The sequence below is a fragment of the Mobula birostris genome, chromosome 6, assembly GCF_030028105.1.
Source record: "Mobula birostris isolate sMobBir1 chromosome 6, sMobBir1.hap1, whole genome shotgun sequence".
Lineage (NCBI taxonomy): Eukaryota > Metazoa > Chordata > Chondrichthyes > Myliobatiformes > Myliobatidae > Mobula > Mobula birostris.
Window position 1 is genome coordinate 171,154,257 of NC_092375.1, and position 19,578 is coordinate 171,173,834.

At 38.4% G+C, this 19,578-nt stretch overlaps 1 protein-coding gene across 2 annotated transcripts in view; it reads left to right on the forward strand.

The window, feature by feature from the left end:
* ppig (peptidylprolyl isomerase G (cyclophilin G)) overlaps positions 1-19,578 on the forward strand; it is a 55,039-nt gene that overhangs the window by 12,480 nt on the left and 22,981 nt on the right. For both annotated transcript variants that reach the window (XM_072261887.1, XM_072261888.1), the window contains exons 2-5: positions 4,724-4,805; positions 5,498-5,572; positions 18,356-18,463; positions 18,914-18,958. In XM_072261887.1, the coding sequence (XP_072117988.1) occupies positions 4,745-4,805; positions 5,498-5,572; positions 18,356-18,463; positions 18,914-18,958 (289 nt within the window). In that variant the 5' untranslated portion in view covers positions 4,724-4,744. The remainder of the gene's footprint in view (positions 1-4,723; positions 4,806-5,497; positions 5,573-18,355; positions 18,464-18,913; positions 18,959-19,578) is intronic.

Here is a 19,578-nt window from a genome sequence, read left to right on the forward strand (position 1 = left end):
AATTACACACTCAACACAATGTTAACAGCAATGTGATACGACTTAAAATGATGGATGGCGTTCTCCTTCCTCGAGCTGATGAACCGCTGAAGCCGCGCAATGTTTTCATGAGCATCACGAAGTAGTGCGTGCATTTCTTATTACAAACCATTGTATTTAACTCAAATTTTTAATATGATAGGCTTTATGGCAGTCTGTTCGTAAGTACGGGTCGTCCGTAAGTTGGACGTTCATAACCTGGGGACTGCCTGTAAAAGACAACATACTGTTTGTCTCTTTAGTTGCTTAATTGACCTGCCTGCTAACTTTTTGCGATTCATGCACTAGAACATGTAGATCGCTCTGAACGGACCCAACCTCACTGCTATCTTGACTATAGTTCTTCCCACTCTTGTCAGTTGTAAAAAATGCCATTTCCTTTTCTTTGTTCCTCCATTTGCTCTGCTTCTCTTCCCAGGATGATGCTTTCCTTTCCAGAACATCATTGATGTCCTCCTCCTCCTGCATCAACGGTGGAGGAAGGAAAACTTTGTTGCCCTCAACCACATTTCCTCCATTTCCCGGATTTCTGCCCTCACCCCTTCTTCCTGCCACCTTAGTAGGGATAGCGTTCCTCTTGCCCTTAACTACTGCCCCATCAGCATGTCATTCTGCACCATCTTCAGCGAGATCCTGACATCTTTCCTTACCTGCCCCACACCACTCTCTATTTTCCGCAGGGTTCACTCTCTCCGTGATGGCCTTGTCCATTCATCCCTCCCCAGTAGTTTTCTCCTGGCACTTAACCCTGCAAGCAGAAGAAGTGCTACACCTGCCCCTACACCTCCTCCCTCACCTCCATTCAGGGCCCCAAACAGTCCTTCCAGGTGAGGCAACACTTCACCTGCAAATCCATTTTTTTGTCTACTGTATCTGGTGCTCCTGATTCAAACTCCTCTACAAAATTCAGGACCTGGCATAAATTAGGGAATTGCTTTGTCAAGCAGCTGCACTCCATCTACAGTAAGCAGGATTTACTAGTGGCCAAAAATTTTAATTCCAATTCCCATTCTGACACATCAGTCCATGGCCTCCTCTGTTGCCGTGATGAGGCCATTCTCAGGTTGGAGGAACAATACCTCATATTCCATCTGATGATATGAACATAAATTTCTCTTACCTCTTACCCCTTCTTCCATTCTCCACTTTGGCTTCCCTCTTACCTCTACTCCTCACACTTATCACCTCCCAGTGGTGCTTCTCCTTCCCTTTCTTCCATGGTTCACTCTTCTCTGCGTCAGATTCCTCCTTCAGCCCTTTACCTTTTTTGCCTATCAGCTTCTTACTTCATCAGCCCTCCTCCGCCAACCTGGCTTCACCTATCATCTGGCTTGCACTCCTTCCCATCCCCTCATCTTATTCTGGCTTCTTCCCCCTTCCTTTCCAGTCCTTGTGAAGGCTCTCGGCTTGAAACGTAGACTGTTTATTCCTCTCTGCAGATGTTGCTTGACCTGCTGTGTTCCTCCAGCATTTTGTATATGTTACTCTGGATTTCCAGCATCTGCAGAATCTCTGGTGTTTCCTCTGAGCTCTTTTTTTTCGGTAGTCTCTCTCCATTTAGGTAATACCTGTCTCTCATTCCTTATTGAAGTGCCTGACCTCAAGTTTCCCCATATTAAACTCCATTTGCCACCTTTTCACCCAATCACTGAATATCTCTATATTCCCTTGCAGAATCAAGTGGCTTCATCTCAACCAACGCCTTGTATTTTCTTCACTCCTGATAACTGAGTTGACAATCCAGAGGCTCTTCACCAGTTACAGCCCTCCAGCTTGAAAAAGAACCCATTTACTGCAATTCTTTGTTTTCTATTTAACAGCCAGTTTGTGATCCAAGCTAAAAAATTTCCTCTGCTACCTCATGTATCCATTAACATTCTTCATGAGTTGGGAACTTTATTTATGCCAGCACCTGAAATTCAGAAGTAAATCTTTCAAATATTTTGTGAGGCATTTAAAAATTCATATACACTTTTTCCCCAGTTTTGCTGCAATAAGGAATAAATATTTTATTCAAGAAACCTGTGGATGATTCTCTTGATGACCTTGGAAATCTTGCTTCAGGCTTTGTTGTCCATCTTCTAACTCCTCAGTCTCATCATTTCCCTCTGCACGTGGAATAAATCTCAGCAGTCCTTTACGAAAATTGATTTTTCGCAGAAGTCGGTTTTGCTGTACATGAAGGTTACTTTAATCAAAATTAAGAATTGTACATGAAAATGAGGGGTGTGGAATTCAGATGAGTTGCTTTCTAGACAGACAGACATAATTTATTGATTCCGAAGGAAATTGAGTTTCGTTTCAGTTGCACCAACCAAGAATAGAGTATAAATATAGCAATATAAAACCGTAAATAGTAATATGTAAATTATGCCAGATGGAAATAAGTCCAGGATCAGCCTATTGGCTCAGGGTGTCTGACCCTCCAAGGGAGGAGTTGTAAAGTTTGATAGCCACAGGCAGGAATGACTTCCTATGACACTCAGTGTTGCATCTCGGTGGAATGAGTCTCTGGCTGAATGTACTCCTATGCCCAACCAGTACATTATGTAGTGGATGGGAGACATTGTCCAAGATGGCATGCAGCTTGGACAGCATCCTAGTTGTGTGTAACATCAAGTTTAGCTGCATTTAATAGTTCATAAGAAAACTTGATATTCTGAAATAAAAGCAAAATATTGGAAATATTAGTTAACACAATGGGTGCTCAATGTAGGTGAATGTTAAATATATACATGCAAGAAGAATATGTAAGCTTTACTTTCTAAACCTACTCAGTACAGATAAACCCAATCTAAAACAATTCAGCAATTTCTGTTTGACAACATCCGTAGGCCAGGCAGTATCTGTGGATAGTCAAATAGTGCTTTGGTTGGAACCTCTTCACTTTCTGGTTCTATCCATCTTCCTCCTTTCTTTTTCCCTCTCCAACCATCATATCTTCCATCTCCATCTCTCCCCAACCCCAGCCCTCATATGGCTCAATCTTCAACACCCTCTATCCCCTTAAGTTCATCAATCACATTATGCCTCTGTCTCACACCCCCATTTTCCTCTTTATACTGAAGATTTTCCCCTCTCCACTTCATCCTGATGCAGGGTTTCAACCCAAAATATTGACGATTCCTCCCCTCCCCCGACAGATGTTATTTGGAGAGCATAGTATTTTGCAGAAGGGAAATGGAAAATATTCTGTTCACCTCCTGCACATTGCTTATTTTCTAACCAACACAAGTATTCCTGTCAGCGGATGATGACCAGGCAAATCCTGTCTTGCCCTTTCTCTTCATATTGCTTCCGTTTGAACAAAAATATAATACTCATGTGATGTAGTTATGTACAGTTCACTTCATATTTAAATAAGTTTTGTAAACTTAGCATTTTAATGCAATTACAAATTTTATTCTGTTCATTTAAGTATCTAGGTAATTAATTCCAGATTTTCAGCTCATATGTAATTGAGCTGATAGCAAACAAAGCATAAACTCTAGCTGCCATAAATTTCAAAATAAGCCCATGTTTATCAACCATAATTTAAAATATGGATAGTATTAATGAGAAATACCATAATTTTGTATGTGGTCTGATATAATGTTTTAAAGTGCAGAGCATTGATGCTTTCCTTTAGTACCATCATTGTTTAAGTTAAGCTGCCAGTTATTCCTAGGTTATGGGAACGAGTGTTATGTTCAGTCCCACCTGAAACTAGGTTAAGTCTACTATAGTTCATGGGAAAAATACTTAGTGAAAGCAGAGCTTTTAATTTTATCAGTCTAGGTATAGCTAACGAGGCAGATGTCCAGTGAAAAGTCTTTTTCACCAATGGTTGCTTTTTGTAATAATATTTTAGCTGTTATTTAACAGAAAATTGAACTAACATTTAATGCTTAATTATCTGGAAAAATAAGAGGAGTAATATCTTACTATGTGGCAGCTTCTGTTCACTTAGAATAATTTATGAACATATTTTAAAGGGGGCATGAGACAGAACTAATTAATTTCTATATATTCTTGAGTTTCTTTGATTTATTCTTAAACTTTTATAGTCATATATTTCCATTGAGAAATACTGTGCGATACTTAGCTAAATCGTTGAGCAGGTTGGACTTTTGTACATGCTTGCCCAAACTAATCTTTTAAAAGCTAGTTTAGTTTTCAGCTTTTTTCATTACTGCTTCATAATTTCTGCTGGTATGTAAAATATGATATCAAAATTAATTAAAAAGCTAAGAGCTGTAGATGTCCCAAATCTGAAACAAAATCTCCCGGCAACAAATTACTTAATACTTTGGGAAATATGGTAGTTCCGATCTTAGATTTTCAGTATTATTTACCAGTAATATTAGGATACGAAATGCCAGTGTTCTTACTGATACTACTTATATCAAAGACATTACTTTCTCACAAGAATTTGTATTGGAGTTACTATTAACTCAATAATTCTCAATAATTCTCAATAATTCTGATTACACATAGATTTGTTATTGTTTCATAAACCTTTGGTAACAAAACTATAATACCCCGATGCCATTTGTGACTACTGTCCAATCAGTTATTTATGTTTCTTTAATTTCAGTAGTCAAATTTAAAAAAAGGTGAAGTGTTCAAAAACAAATGTTAAGTTTATAATGTGAAGATATCCACGGTATCGTACATTTTAATGATGGCATCTGTTTCTCTGCAGTGGCTTCAGCTGGTGTAAAGCATGGGGCTGAAAACACAGCGTCCTCGATGTTTTTTTGACATAACTGTCAATAATCTATTTGGTAAGAGAAAAGGTTTACATCAATTATGTTGCTTGGATGAATGAGTAAGATAGTAAATATACTGAATTGATTTAGGATCTTGGTTAAACATTTTGAATTTATGTTGTATTTGCAATTACAAGAATTTTACTGACGTGGTTTAGAATCCACTGTGAGGTTGGAACTTTGTTGCAAGTTTGGGTTGTGTGTTTTAAAAGAATGAGTGTAATTATTAGAATGTGATCATTAAAAAATTTCGAAATTGTAATGTGCAAGGATAGTTATGGTGTACCCCTTGAGACTCCAGGGAAAAAAAAAATTCCCATAAATTGGGAATTCTTTAGCTTTAGACAGGGAGTACTCAACTTGCACTTCCCTCAGAACAGCAGTTGTTGGCACTCAGAAAAGGAGTACTTTATATCAGTATCATACCTTCTTGGGTTACCTATAGTAAAATTCTCATGTAGAAGTACCCTCCCACTCTTATTCTCAATAATATGCTTTAACTCTCACTGCAAATAACCTTTACCGTTCCATTGTGGATTTTCTGCTTCTGATACAAGGCTCTTCCCGAATAAAATTGTCACTTTATAACTTGTGTGTACCTAGATTTAGTTTTACGTAAGTAGTAACTGGATGAATGCAGTGTGACATTGAAGTAACAATTCACACAGGATCTTCAATTGTAATTGATGCATATGTTATCTTTACAGTGGGCAGAGTTGTCTTTGAATTGTTCTCAGATGTGTGTCCAAAGACTTGCGAAAACTTTCGTTGTCTCTGTACAGGTAAGTTACAGCATAATATAATCATACTTTGGCAAACTAAAACATTTAGTTATATTGGGTATTATCTGGTATCTAAGAACCTACTCTTGGCCTTTTTGTTTTAACAGCTTGTTGCCCAATGTTAACAGCGTCTTTAAAAATGATTTTCTTCCACACACTGACACTTAGATCTACTTCATTTTCACCTCCCTTAACCTCTATGCTAGCCTGTGATGAGCTCTGGTAACAATCTCAAAGACCACAAATTTGTACCTCAGTCACACCTGTCTCGCTCATCTATTGCGAAAAACATTATCCCATACTTTGACGAAGGGTCTTGGCCTGAAACGTCGATTGTGCTGCTTCCTATGGATGCTGCCTGGCCTGCTGCGTTCCACCAGCATTTTGTGTGTCGCATACTTTGATACTTAATTATTTCAACACGTGTTAACCATTGTAAACTTGAGGCTCTGTAACGCTTTCTGTAACAATTTCTTAACTCACACCATATCTCAGTCATCCAGCACACCTTCCGTTGGCAGACTTGTATTGGCTCTTTTTTTAATCGATTTTATTTTAAAACTCTTGTTCTTTTTTCCCCAATTGTATATCACCTTACATTTCTTGGTCTTTGCTGCATCCAGTTGCTAAGTTGTCGACTGCTAAACTTACCGTTGCGAAGTGTCGAAGCTTCATGATTCACAAAACTATAGGTTTTAAGTCTATGCCAACTTCTTCCAAGGACAATCCAAATGGTTTTACTTCCCTGCTCTCTCCCCACAGCCTGCAACTATTTTACTTTTCTTGATCTTGTACTCTTTAAATGTTATGATGGAAATCTACTTTCATTACTCACTTTGGCAATACTTTCCAGATCCTAATGTTCTGTTCTGAAAATTAACAAAAAAATGCTTGTCAATTTTAGTTATTTAATTATCTTATTTCTCTGTCCCATTGTTCTTGATCCCACTGCCACTGATTATAGTTTCTCTCTGTCCACACTGTCCATACCCTGATATGAAATGCATCTCAACCACCTTCCTCTCAATTCCCAAGAGAACCAAATTACCTTTGTTAGACTTTCTGAAAATTAATTCCTAAGCCTCTTGTCAAGGCACCCATTGAAACCCATCACTTTAAGCAAACTTCTAACATTTGGCTTGAAAGCACCTAGTGCAGCTCAGTCAATATACGATTCATAATTCCTGTGAAGTTATTTGGAATGTGAAAGGTATTATTTAAGTAAGTGATATTGTTCTTTCATTATGAATTCTTAAGTCTCCGTTTACATTGGAAACTGCTTGTTTAAACTTATCATGCTGAAATCACAGCCTTGCACTAGTAGAGGTATCTGTTGTTATCTAACCCAGGACTTTAACATGAATTGCAGAAATGAAATTGTACGAAGACTGCATTTGTAGCTTTAGCTGCAGCTTCGTTGCTAAAACTGTTATTTCTGACTCGGAACTGTAAGTTCAAGTATCATGATGGAAAGTGGAGCACCAAATCCAGGCTAATGATTCAGTACAGTATTCAATGATGACCTTCCCTCTGTCAACACATCAGAATTGTACAATGTTCCATTGTATTAGCTGTTCTTCAGGAAATGAAGTACTCCGTGCACAAATGCAGTAGGCCTTGACAGTTCTTGGGCATGGGATGATAAGTGGCGACTATCATTTGAGCCACATGAGCCAGTCAATTCTAGCCCTGACATTCAGCTGCTTTGCCATTGCCTTATTCCCCATCATCAACATAGTGGGGGTGGGGGAATCAGCATTAACTACAGATTTCACTGGCTCACCCAAAAAAGGCAGCTCAGAAGCTGAGTGTTTAATGGCAGATATCTGGCCTCGTGACACGCACTGCGGATGAAGAACAAGTCAGGAATGCGATGAAAAATTATCTTGCTTGGGTTAGTGGAGATCTAAAAATTCTAAATAAACTTAATACCGCTCATGACAAAGAAATCTGTTTGGTTTCAAACCTATTCATCCTACAACATTCTCTCCCACCATTGGTGAAGTATGGACTGTCACCAAAATGCATTACAGAAACTCACCATCACCTTCAACAACAACTCTCAAATCCATGACCTTGACCAGCTTAGTGGACAGTGGAAGTACACACATGGAAACATCAGCACCTGCCTGCTCTCCCCCAAGTCAAACGTTGTTCTAACTTGGAAATTGAATTGTCGTTCTTTCACTGTTGCTGGATATGAGTCCTGGAAGCCGTTGCTGAATTAGCACTGTGGGAGTACAATTCCCAGGCTGACTGAAGTGGTTCCAGATGCCAGAGAAGAGCTGAGTGTCAACATCTCTGAAGATCTATCCTAGTCCCAATATATTGATACATTTATGAAGAAGGCATGCCAGTGGCTTGAGATGTAGCATGTCACCAAAGACATGGAGAGCATTTGACTGGTTGCATCAGTGTCTGGTGCACCAATTCATAGAACCATAAGAGGCTTCAGATGGTTGTAGACTCAGCCAGCTCCATCACAAGGCACAAGGCTCCCCATCATTGAGGACGTCTTCAAAAGACAGTTCCTCAAGAAGTTGGCAGGCATCATTTCTGATCCTCTTCCATCAAAGACATGTCCTCTTCTCATCATTACCATCAGAGAGGTGGTGCAGGAGCTTGAAGGCACACACTCGACATTTAGGAACAGCTTCTTCCCCTCTGCAATCAGAGTTTTGAATGGTCCATGAACACTATTCACTTCTTTGCTCTCATTTTGCATTACTCATTTCATGATATGTGTCAGTGTTAATAAGTATTCTGATTTTCTTTTTTAAAAACAAAAGTACTGAAGCAAATACATTGTTGTTGGTGGTGTCATTTGGATGAAATGAAAGTACCCAATGATGCATAATTCTAAGGCAACCAGGTGACTTTTCCTTGGAGTATTTATCCAAGTATTTATCTTTCATTTTTCAATAAAAGCTTCCAATTATGTAGCAGCTTTAATGGGTTTAAAACATGTTGTTGCTCCAAACAAGAGTGGTATCAGACAAGATGAGACACTGATTAATTTAACAAGAAATAAGATAGAAGGTTGGGGTTTATAGAATAACAGAATGATCACAGCACAGGAGCAAGCCATTTGACCTATTATGTCCATTCCAGCTCTCTGTCAGATGCACTGTAGAGTCTTTTAGAGGGGAATTGAGAGAGAGATTAGTGGAGAATTCAGCTTTTTTATCCATGTTTGGACTGTGGCCCAAGTGAGGCTTTAGGTGAGTGTGGAATATCTTCAAAAGTCGGAAGGTCTGGATCTAAGTGACCCTGTTGGAAAGCAAGCAGAGTAACAATAATACGTTATTGTGAAATAATCAGTTTGTAATAGTACTATTAAGTACATCATCCATCACTTTTGCTGTTGATTGACAAATAACTAATGGGGCAATAATTGACTAGATGAGACTTGTCTTACTTTTTGCAGATTGCGCACACCTCAATATTTTTCCACAATGAGAGCTAGATACTAGTGCTCTTTTTCTTGTAAGGCGGCTTTGCTAAAGTCGTGGTTAATTCTGGAGCACATTGTCAGCCTTATAAGGGCAATATTGATGGGGCGCAAAGCCTTTGCTATTTGTAGTGAGTCCATCTATTTTTGTTTTGCCAAGTGCCTTGAATTGGTTTGCCTGAAGGCAGACTTTTGAGATGTTAGAGACAGTGAGAGGAATTATAATTGCATCATCCATTCATAGTCACGCTGAAGGTGTTTGTAAAGGCTTCAGCCAGTTACAGTTAGTTGCTAGATTTTATCGTCATGGAGCATAGTGATTATTTACAATCAGATGAAGCAGTATTAGGATTTGGTCCAAAACGTTGACAATTTCTTTCATCCCACAGATGCTTCTCAACCTCCTGCATTCCTGCAGAAGATAGTTGTTGCAGATCTTTGACACGATTTGTCAGTTGCTTAGCTTTGACTCTAGGAAGCTCTTTCTGCTGGTTGCTTTGCATTTAGTCCTGTATTATACCTTCACCAGCTTGGCATCTCAATTTTACAGTACTTTGGGCACATATATATAGCTAGGATACCTAAGACTTTTGCACAGTATTGTATATTGTTTAAAATAGGAAGGGGGTTGGGAAATAGAAATAAGAATACTTGGCTTTGTATTCGCTCAATAGTATTAAGTGTTATTTGGTAACTGGAAAGACGTAACATACAGTCCTGTGCAAAAGTCTTAGACATCCTAGCTAAGATTTTTGCATTGTACTGTATGTATGCCTAGTGATATGCGCATCCACACTTATAGTCGTAGAGTTATAACAGGCCTATTGGCTCAACCAGTAGTGCTCATCATTAGACTAAAATTGATCAGTGTTTTGATATTAATGGTAATTTGGATGAAATACTGAGGCACGAGGTGACTTGTTTTGGTGGAATACAGGTCACAGTGATTAATGTTTTGCTGTCTGCATTCTGATCTGAATCTATCCCTTTAAATATGATAATAGGGACACATCTGTAGCACCTTTATGTGTATTGTCAGTGCAAAGTTAGGATTCATCTAAATAAGAACTCTGTTATCTCACTCCATGCCTTGGAGCTGAGGATTACTTGCTTCCACTCCAGTTCTCTGATGGTTAGTATGGCCAGGTTTCAAAGGTACATCTAATGTCAGAGAAATATATACAATATACATCCTGAAATACTTTTTCTTCGCAACCATCCACAAAAACAGAGAAGTGCCGCAAAACATGAATGACAGTTAAATGTTAGAACCTCAAAGCCCCCCCAGCTCCCCCCTCCCAAGCACAAGCAGCAGCAAAGCAACGATCCCCCCCTTCCCCCATCAACAAAAAAAAAGCTTCGGTGCCCCCCCCCACCGAGCACTCAAGTGTGCAACAAAGCATCAATAAAGATTCAGGCTTGCAGTACCCCAGAGACTACTCGTTCACCTGGTAACTTGACATACCACAGGCTCCCCCCTCCCTAATAAAGAAAAAAGAGGTGTCTCTGTTTCACAGCAAGAGGGGAGACATAACAAACAACTCGCTGATTCACGATGTTAGAAGTTTGTTGTGTCGCTTTTTCCAAGCTCTGTGTCCAAAGAACTCGGGTTTCTGGGCACACAGCCTGCAGCCAGGCTCACTGCTTTTGATCTTCCGTCTCCCACGACACAGCAAATTCCTGCAGAGGCACTGACCTTCGGTCCGCCCGCCTCCAGAGCCATGGAATCCCAGAACTCCAAAGGCGAGCTAATCTCTTAGGACACATTCTTGGCATATAGAATAACGGCCAGTCGTGAAACTCGGAAGGCTGGTCCCATTCCCGCAAAGAACCGAAGTCAGTGTGTAACGCCAGGTCAGGGTCTTCAAAAGAACCCTGAAAGGGGAAAAGTAGAGATATTAAAGATAGAAGTAGATCTGTTTCCGAAGATGCAGGCAAAGAAGTCGCCATTAGGCGCCATTGTCTCTCCAAAGCTCTGGTCTGGGAGGTGGACACCAACCAAATGAAGGTACAAGCGGACTACGTGCAAGCAGAATAGCAGAAAGCATGTTCCACAGATAGAGCTGAGCGACTGACAGAACTCTGCAGCGCTGCTTCTTCTGGTCATCCATTATTAAACAAGAGTTTAAGGAAGCTCTGTGAATATCACCATCAAAGTGGATGGGTCAAAGGAGCGGATAAAGGATAGATCATTGGGTGATAATGGAAGTTGTTGCTTGTGCCATGGCTAGCAGCGCATGAGTAGAAAGTATGACTATTACAAGTGATTATCTGTTTACAGCCAACCTGGTAAGAATGAAACCAGACAAGGACCTGGGAAAGAGATATTGGTAGAAGGTAGTGTGTTTAAACCAAATTCTGCAGAATGGGCGATGAGAGTGATATGGGATGATCAAGTTTAATGTCATTTGTGAGCTTGATAGAGATAATTTGAGGGTTATAATATGTGAAAACCTGACAGGATGATTCAAGTATAGATTTGCTGGAAAAGTCCTGAATTTTTAGAGGTGTCAAAATCTTCAAGAAGTAAGGTGGGAAGGGGAGCTGGAAATAGAAGGAAAAGTGGTTATCTGATCATTAAAATGTTTATGGAATCTTGTAGGATACACAGCATTTTGAGTTGTCCAGTACTAGGTGACTATTCTTCATTGGTACTTAATTGGTTGTAAAATTCTTTCAGATGACCAGATTTGTGAAATCCAAATGACTGGTACATATTATGTACTTCTGTCTTAGACCATAAGATATAGGAGCAGAATTAGACCATCTGGTCCATCGAGTCTGCTCTGCCATTCAACATGGCGGATCCTTTTTCTTTATTAATTTTTTATGAATTTGCTACATTGAAACCAAAAAAACCATCAAAAAAAGGAGATTTATACAGTGCAGGACCAACGTGTCTGATGTACAATTGATAACAGTAAAGAAAAAGCACCCAGAATAAATCATACAAAGTTAGTTTCCACCCCACCCTCCCACTACGCACTCCAAGTCAACCATTACAATATAAAGAAAAGTTAATCAGAGCTTTTGTCGCCACAGAGCTGTGAATATTTTTAAAAAAGTGTAATTGCCTACTACCTAAACTATAATACATTTTACGTCATAAAAAAACCCATAAAAATTAACCAGAAAAGAAAGCTGGATGTAAGGGACTAAATCACTGAAAGAAAAAGGAAGATAAACCTTTAATCTAAAGAGGAGTTATGAAAATAATCAAGAAAAGGTCCCCACACCTTATGGAACTTTATGTCTGAATTAAGAAGTGAATAATGAATCTTTTCAAGGTCTAAGTAGGACATAATGTCTCTAAGCCATTGAGCATGAGTGGGTGGGGCAACATCTCTCCACCTAAGAAGAACTAATCGTCTAGCCAAAAGAAAGGCAAAAGACAATGTTCGCTGTTTAGTTGGACTCAGTCGCGTGTCAACTTCACCCAAAATGCCAAAAAGAGCAATCAAAGGGTTAGGTTCTAAATGATAATTAAGGATATGGGATAAAGTTAAAAAGACATCTCCCCAAAATTTCTCCAAACTGGAACAAGCCCAATACATGTGGATAAGAGAAGCCTCGCCCACTATATACTTGTCAGAAAAGGGACTAATAGCAGAATAGAGCCGCGATAATTTGGCTTTAGACATATGAGCCCTATGTACAACCTTGAACTGCAAAAAGCAGTGGCGAGCACATAAAGAGGTTGAGTTAACTGACTTAAGAATTAAATCCCAAATATTTAAATATTGCAGAAATATTTAAATCATGCTCCCAGGCAGTTCTAAATTTATTAAAGGGGGCACACCTCAATGTCGCTAACTTATCACGAATAGTAGATATTAGACTTTTACCCAATGGGTTTATACAAAGAAACAAGTACACAACATTTTTTCCAGGCATCTCAGGAAAATTTGGTATTAAAGGGTTAAAAAAATGTCTAATTTGAAGATAGCTAAAGAAATGAGTATTAGGTAGGTTAAACTTTGCAGACAGTTGTTCAAAAGTTGCAAAATAATTCTCTATGAAAAGATCTTCAAAACGCCTGATGCCCTTTCTGTACCGATCATGAAATGTTAAGTCTTGCATGGAAGGTCGGAAAAGATGATTATGAAAGATAGAACTGGAGAGGGAGAAACCATAAAGACCATGTTTTCTGAACTGAACCCATACTCTCAGAGTATGTCTAATGAGAGGATTAACGATTAGTTTAGGCAAATGACAAGGAAGTACAGAAATGGAGAAATCCATATGGGAGTTCAACTCCATTGCCACCCATTTTGGGCAGTCAGACTGATTATGAAAGAAAGACCAAAAAGTAAGGCAGCGAATATTGGCTGCCCAGTAATAAAAACGAAAATTGGGCAACACCATAGCACCTTCCCTTTTAGGTTTTTGAAGGTGAACTTTATTAAGTCTGGGATGTTTGCCCTTCCAAAGATAGGACGAAATAATAGAATCTAACGAATCAAAAAAAGCTTTAGAAATAAAAATTGGTAAAGATTAGAATAAGTATAAAAATTTAGGAAGGATATACATTTTAATAACATTAATTCGACCTACCAGAGACGTGGACAGAGGTGACCAGTGTGCCAAACTCTTGTTTTGTATGATTTAAAAGATTAATAAAATTTTCTCGAAAAAGATGCTTCAAGTTCTTTGTTACAGTAATACTGAGGTTAGTGAATTGATTATATACTACTTTAAAAAGGAGGTTATGAAATTCTAATATTTGTGCTTCTCTGTTAATTGGGAAAAGCTCGCTGTTGTGTAATTAAGTTTGTATCCGGAAAGCTGGCTAAATTTATTAAGTAGTGAAAACACTGGGGAGTAAGGAGGTAGTCAGATTTGATATAAAAAGTAAAGGATCATCGGCATAAAGAGAAACTTTATGCTCAACACCCTCCCTCCGAATCCCCATCAATTTAACACAGCTACGAAACGCAATCGCCAATGGTTCTATGGCCAGATCAAAAAGTAAGGGATTTAAAGCGCACCCTTATCGGGTGCCACGTTTAAGGTTAAAATGTTGGGATTGCTGAGAGTTGGTCAAAACACAGGCAGTGGGACATGAATATAGCAATTTAATCCATGTAATAAAACTTTGTCCAAAGTCAAATTTTTCTAAAACCGCAAAAAGATAATTCTACTCCACACGATCAAACGCTTTTTCCGCTTCAAGAGAGGTGACACACTCAGGAGTCCCAATTGAAGGTGGATACAAGATATTAAATAGATGCCATATATTAAAAAAGGGGAGGCGATTTTTAATAAAATAGTTTGATCTTCAGAAACAATTGAGGGTACAATGTTCTCCAATCTATGAGCCAAAACTTCAGCCAAAATTTTAACATCATCATTTAACAAAGAAGTCGGCCAAACACTGTATGCTAATTCTTCAGCCCGGGTATGTATGGGAGGAGGTTTCTCAGAGTTATTTAACATAGGACGGGGCACACGACAAGGGGACCCTTTGTCTCCTTTAATTTTTACTATATCCATTGAACCGCTTGCACATTTACTGTAGTTAAAAACTCTCCTCAGATCTCCCCTATTACAATAGGTACAACATCACATTCAATATCACTTTACGTAGATGTCACGCTAGTTTATATGGCAAATGTTCAACAAACTCTCCCCAATGTTTTAAAAACACTGGAGCATTTTGCATTTCTTTCAGGATACAAAGTTAATTTGTCAAAATCAGCACTGATGCTGATTAATACGGATAAAAGTAAGGTGTCTCTCCTTCCCCAGATTAAAGTTACAAATGAGGTCCTCTACTTGGGTATTAAAGTTAGTACTTCCCTTTCCTCTGTGGCTAAAACAAATTACTCTTTAATTTTGAAAAAAATAGATATTAATAGATGGAGACACCTGCCAGCATCAGTCCCAGCCCGTATATCGGTCATTAAAATGAACATCTTACCCCGCATTAATTTTATCAGCTCAATGATCCCACTTGCGCCTCCAGCAGGATGTTGGCAAAAACTGGACTCCCTACTACGATGCTATGTTTGGAACAGTAAATGAACCAATATAAAATGGTCAGCTCTACAATTCAAAAAGTCGGATGGGGGATTGGCATGTCCAAATTTTAAATTGTATCACTGGGCATTTGTATTAAAAAGTCTTAGCTATTGGATGGAGGAGGGTTAAGTTTCATCATGGAAGAATATAGAACAAGAGCTAATAGCACCAATAAGGTTGAAGGACTTTCTCCTTATAGGTACGTATACCAAAAAAGTCTGATTTGTATTACGGTCCAATTTTAACCCAGATGCTACAAGTGTTTACATCAGCAGAAAAATTCCTAAAATTTAAAAGTGTATGGTGCAAATCATCTCCATTATGGAACAATAATCATCTTCTATCTGAGGGGAAAACATTCACAAACAGAACTTGGGAGGATAAAGGTATTACTACTCTTCAAGATATTAGTGGGACAAGTACTATCCTTCGCTTTCAAGAACTGGCATCTCAATATCATATTGATAAACACTCTCTTTTCTTCTACTTTAGAGTAAGATCAGCTTGTAAAGCCTACGGGGTTCCCGGGGGGTCAGATTTAAAGGACCATCCCATTTTAAGTTGGATACAGAGTGCTCCAGGACAGATAGTGTCATATATCTATGATAAATTAAACTCCCAGAAATATAGGCCCACATCAGGAATGAAAGCCTGGGATACGGACATACTGTATCCGAATTGGGACAAGACTTAGACTGGGATGCGATTTGGGATAATGCTGCCGGTGCTTCAAAAAACCCAAATCATCAGTATATACACTTGAAATTTTGTCATAGAGCATATTTAACACTGAGAATTAGTTATCAAATGGGACTGGTTCCTGACCCATATTGCTCATTTTGCCCCCACGGAACCGTTGGCTCTTTTATACATGTTGTAGGGGAATGTCCAGGGGTTTTTGGTTTGTGGGGGAAGGTTATCAGTACCCTTACAGAACTAACGGGGGTACAATTATCACTGGACCCCGCTGTACATCTTCTAAATGATGACTCCCACCTTTCCCTTACGGAAAAAACAGACAAAATCTGGCTGGCAGGCCTGACTGCAGCTAAGAAGATTGTAGTCCAGCACTGGAAACCTCCCCATGATATTTCAAATACTCACTGGCTTTGGAGCTTTTTGGACATTTCTTACCTGGAACTTTCATCAGCAAGAGTAAATGAAGCACGACCAAGCACAATCTTAATGTGAACAAATTTGATATCTAACTTAAAAGATCTTTTGTTAAAATAGGAATGCTTTGTCTGTGTATGTACTACTATTCAGTTAGTTGGTGGAGGGGCGAGGGATGGGGGGGACAGAAGGGTGGAGGGGGGATGGTGATGAAGGTTGGGGGTGACTGGGTAAAACAGTCAAATGTAATTGGCAATTGGTTGTATTGAATGTAATTTGTTGGTGTTGCAATAAAAATTAATAATTAAAAAAAATTAAATTGCTAAAAAGTAAAAAAAAACAAAGAAATCGGCCAATACGAGGAACACTCTGTTGGATCTTTGCCTTTTTTCGCTAAAAGAATGATACTTGCCTCATTAAATGATGCTGGCAATTGACCATGTTTAAACGAATCAGATAAAACTAAGGTTAATTTAGGTAAAAGCAGTGAGGAAGATGATTTATACAATTCTACAGAGAACCCATCAGGTCCAGGAGGTTTACCAGACTGCAGTGCAGAAATGGCTAAAGATATTTCCTCTAATGATAATGGTTCATTGAGTTTTGCTTTGAGATCAGGAGAAAGCAAAGGAATGCTTAAACTATCTGAGAAATGCTCAACAGAAACGTTATCACTTAAAGATTCAGAGGAATAGAGTCGAGAATAATAGTTCTTGAATGTATCATTGATTTCAGAATGATTCAAGGTAATGTTCCCATTTCCCATTCGAATTCTGGTAATTTGTTGTTTAGCTTTAGGGTGTCTTCGTTGATTGACTAAAAATTTACCGGATTTATCACCACGAATATAAAACCAGCTCTTACTTTCAAGAAGTTGGCGTTCAATTGGATGAGTGGAAATAAGGTCAAACTTAGTTTGAAGTTCCACTCGCTTCTCGTACAGTTCCGGATGTTTGGTCTGAGCATATAGTTGGTCGGTTACTTTAATTTGATTGACCAGATCTAATCACTCTGTATAGGTCTTTCTTTTCAAATTCACAGTATATGAAATTATTTGACTCCTTAGATATGCTTTCATGGCATCCCAGACAACCTGAGTTGAGGTTTCAGATGACATGTTAATATCTAAAAAAAAGTTATTTGGTCCTTCATAAATTTTACAAAATCATTATCCAACAACAAGGTCGGATTAAAACGCCAGTGTTTATTCATTTGAGGGAGACCAGGAAGAAGTATGGACAGGGTAACTGGGGCATGATCTGAAATCAATATACTCTTATAATCACAAGAGTGAACAGATGGAATCAGCAGATTATCAACTAAAAAATAATCAATTCTAGTAAAAGTATGATGGACATGTGAAAAGAAAGAGTAATCTCTCTCACTTGGATGAAGAAAACGCCAAACATCAGAGATACCACAATTGGAAAGGAAAGACTGAATTGATAAAGCAGATTTACTTGGTAGTCTAGGAACAGAGGACGATCGATCCATAACTGGATCTAACCAACAGTTAAAATCACCGCCCAAGAGAATATAAGCTCAGGTCAGGCAATAAAGAGAAAAAAGGATCAAAAAACTCCACATCATCCGAATTGGGAGCATACAGGTTAGCCAAGACTACCCTAGTATTACACAATTTCCTAGAAACAATAATCAAACGACCATTTGTATCAGATGCTTTGTTGTGAAGCTGAGGCCTTATAAGGCACTGGTGAGGCTTCACCTTGAGAGTACTGTGAACAGTTCCGGGCCCCTCATCTAAGAAAAGATGTGCTGGCAATGGAGAGCATCCAGAGGAAGTTCACAAGGATGATCCCAAGAATGAAAGGGTTATCATATGAGGAAGATTTGATGGCTCTGGGTCTGTACTCACTGGAATTCAGAAAGATGAGGAGGGGATCTCATTGAAACCTTTCAAATGTTGAAAGGCCTGGACAGAGTAGATGTGGAAAGGATGTTTCCCTTGGCCTTATAAAGCCTCAGTATCCCATTCTTGACTGATCATATCATGGAAAATGATGAAACTTTAAATTTTCTCTGTTCATGTGGATCTATTATTTGTCTTGTGCTTGAAAGCAGTACCTTTCGATGCTAGGGCTTTAATTTGTATGGACAGGGCTGCTATTTGTTTCACTGTAACTACTGTAATATTCTGTGCATGTTCTATCATTGATACTCTATTGATGTCGTTTCAGGTGAAAAGGGGGTAGGAAAGAGTACTCAAAAACCTTTGCATTATAAAGGTTGCTTATTTCACAGAATTGTAAAGGATTTCATGATTCAAGGAGGTGATTTCAGTGAAGGTATGAAATAAGAAACTACTTTAGCTAGTATGTCCTTTGCTTTAAAAAGGCTCCACTTCCTAAGTGCCGTACTTCTTTCATTTTTCAGTGTAATTGATTGTAGAGAGAGATGTCTATTATGTCTGTTATACATAAATAGCCTATTATTTATGTCACATTCTCTGAAACTATGGTTAAAGTCAGATGGATTGTTCTTTTACCTTCTGAGCAGCTGATGTATAAACAAATGCAACTAAGGGAGAACTTTGATACTAATAAGCCGTCATCTCTAAATGCACATCTTTCCAGCTAACTCAAGCAGTCAATGTTATATCTATTGGAATTTGTGCATTCCTAAATAAATAGCAATCTTACATACCAGCTGTTTTTCACAATATTGTATCTTTCATTTGTTTTGCTTTTTTGCTGACAGTGATTTTACTAAATTGATTAAGTCTCCTATGCTTCCAGGAAATGGCAGAGGGGGTGAATCTATCTATGGAGGGTTTTTTGAAGGTAATTGTTCTATTTTGCAAGTTACCGTTTGTGTTTCAGTTCGACTAAGAAATGGAAAATTTTACAGACAATCCAGTACTTGAATTCAGTTGTGCATTTATCCTTTCCATAATTTTGATTTAGTTGCTTCATGATACAAGTTAACCAAAAATTCAAATTTTACATGTACATTATTGGTAATGTGAAATCTCATATCCTGTTAATTTTTTGTGAAAGTTTGATAATGAAAATACTTGCGATTATATCTTGTTACATCTTCCATTTATGCAAAGTAAGCTATTACAAAGATAGAAATACCAGTTATTAGAATGGTAAGGATCAGATGTGTGGCAAGAGCAGTTTCATATTCTGGTTTCTTTACAATGCAGAAGATGATAATTCAGTTTGTGGAGTTAATGCTAACTCCCAGAACAATTCCATCAATCCCATTCTTTCACTTCTTTCCCTGTAATCAATTCTCTCACGTATGGCCATTAGTAACTCCTCTCCCACCTCCAATACTCTCACTAGTCCTTTGGAAAGATTTTCCAAACACTAAAATTAGATTTTTGTATAACCTTTAGGATTTTAAATGGGGTAGCTGGTCTGTTGAGAAGTGTAATGCAAACCCTACTCTGAAA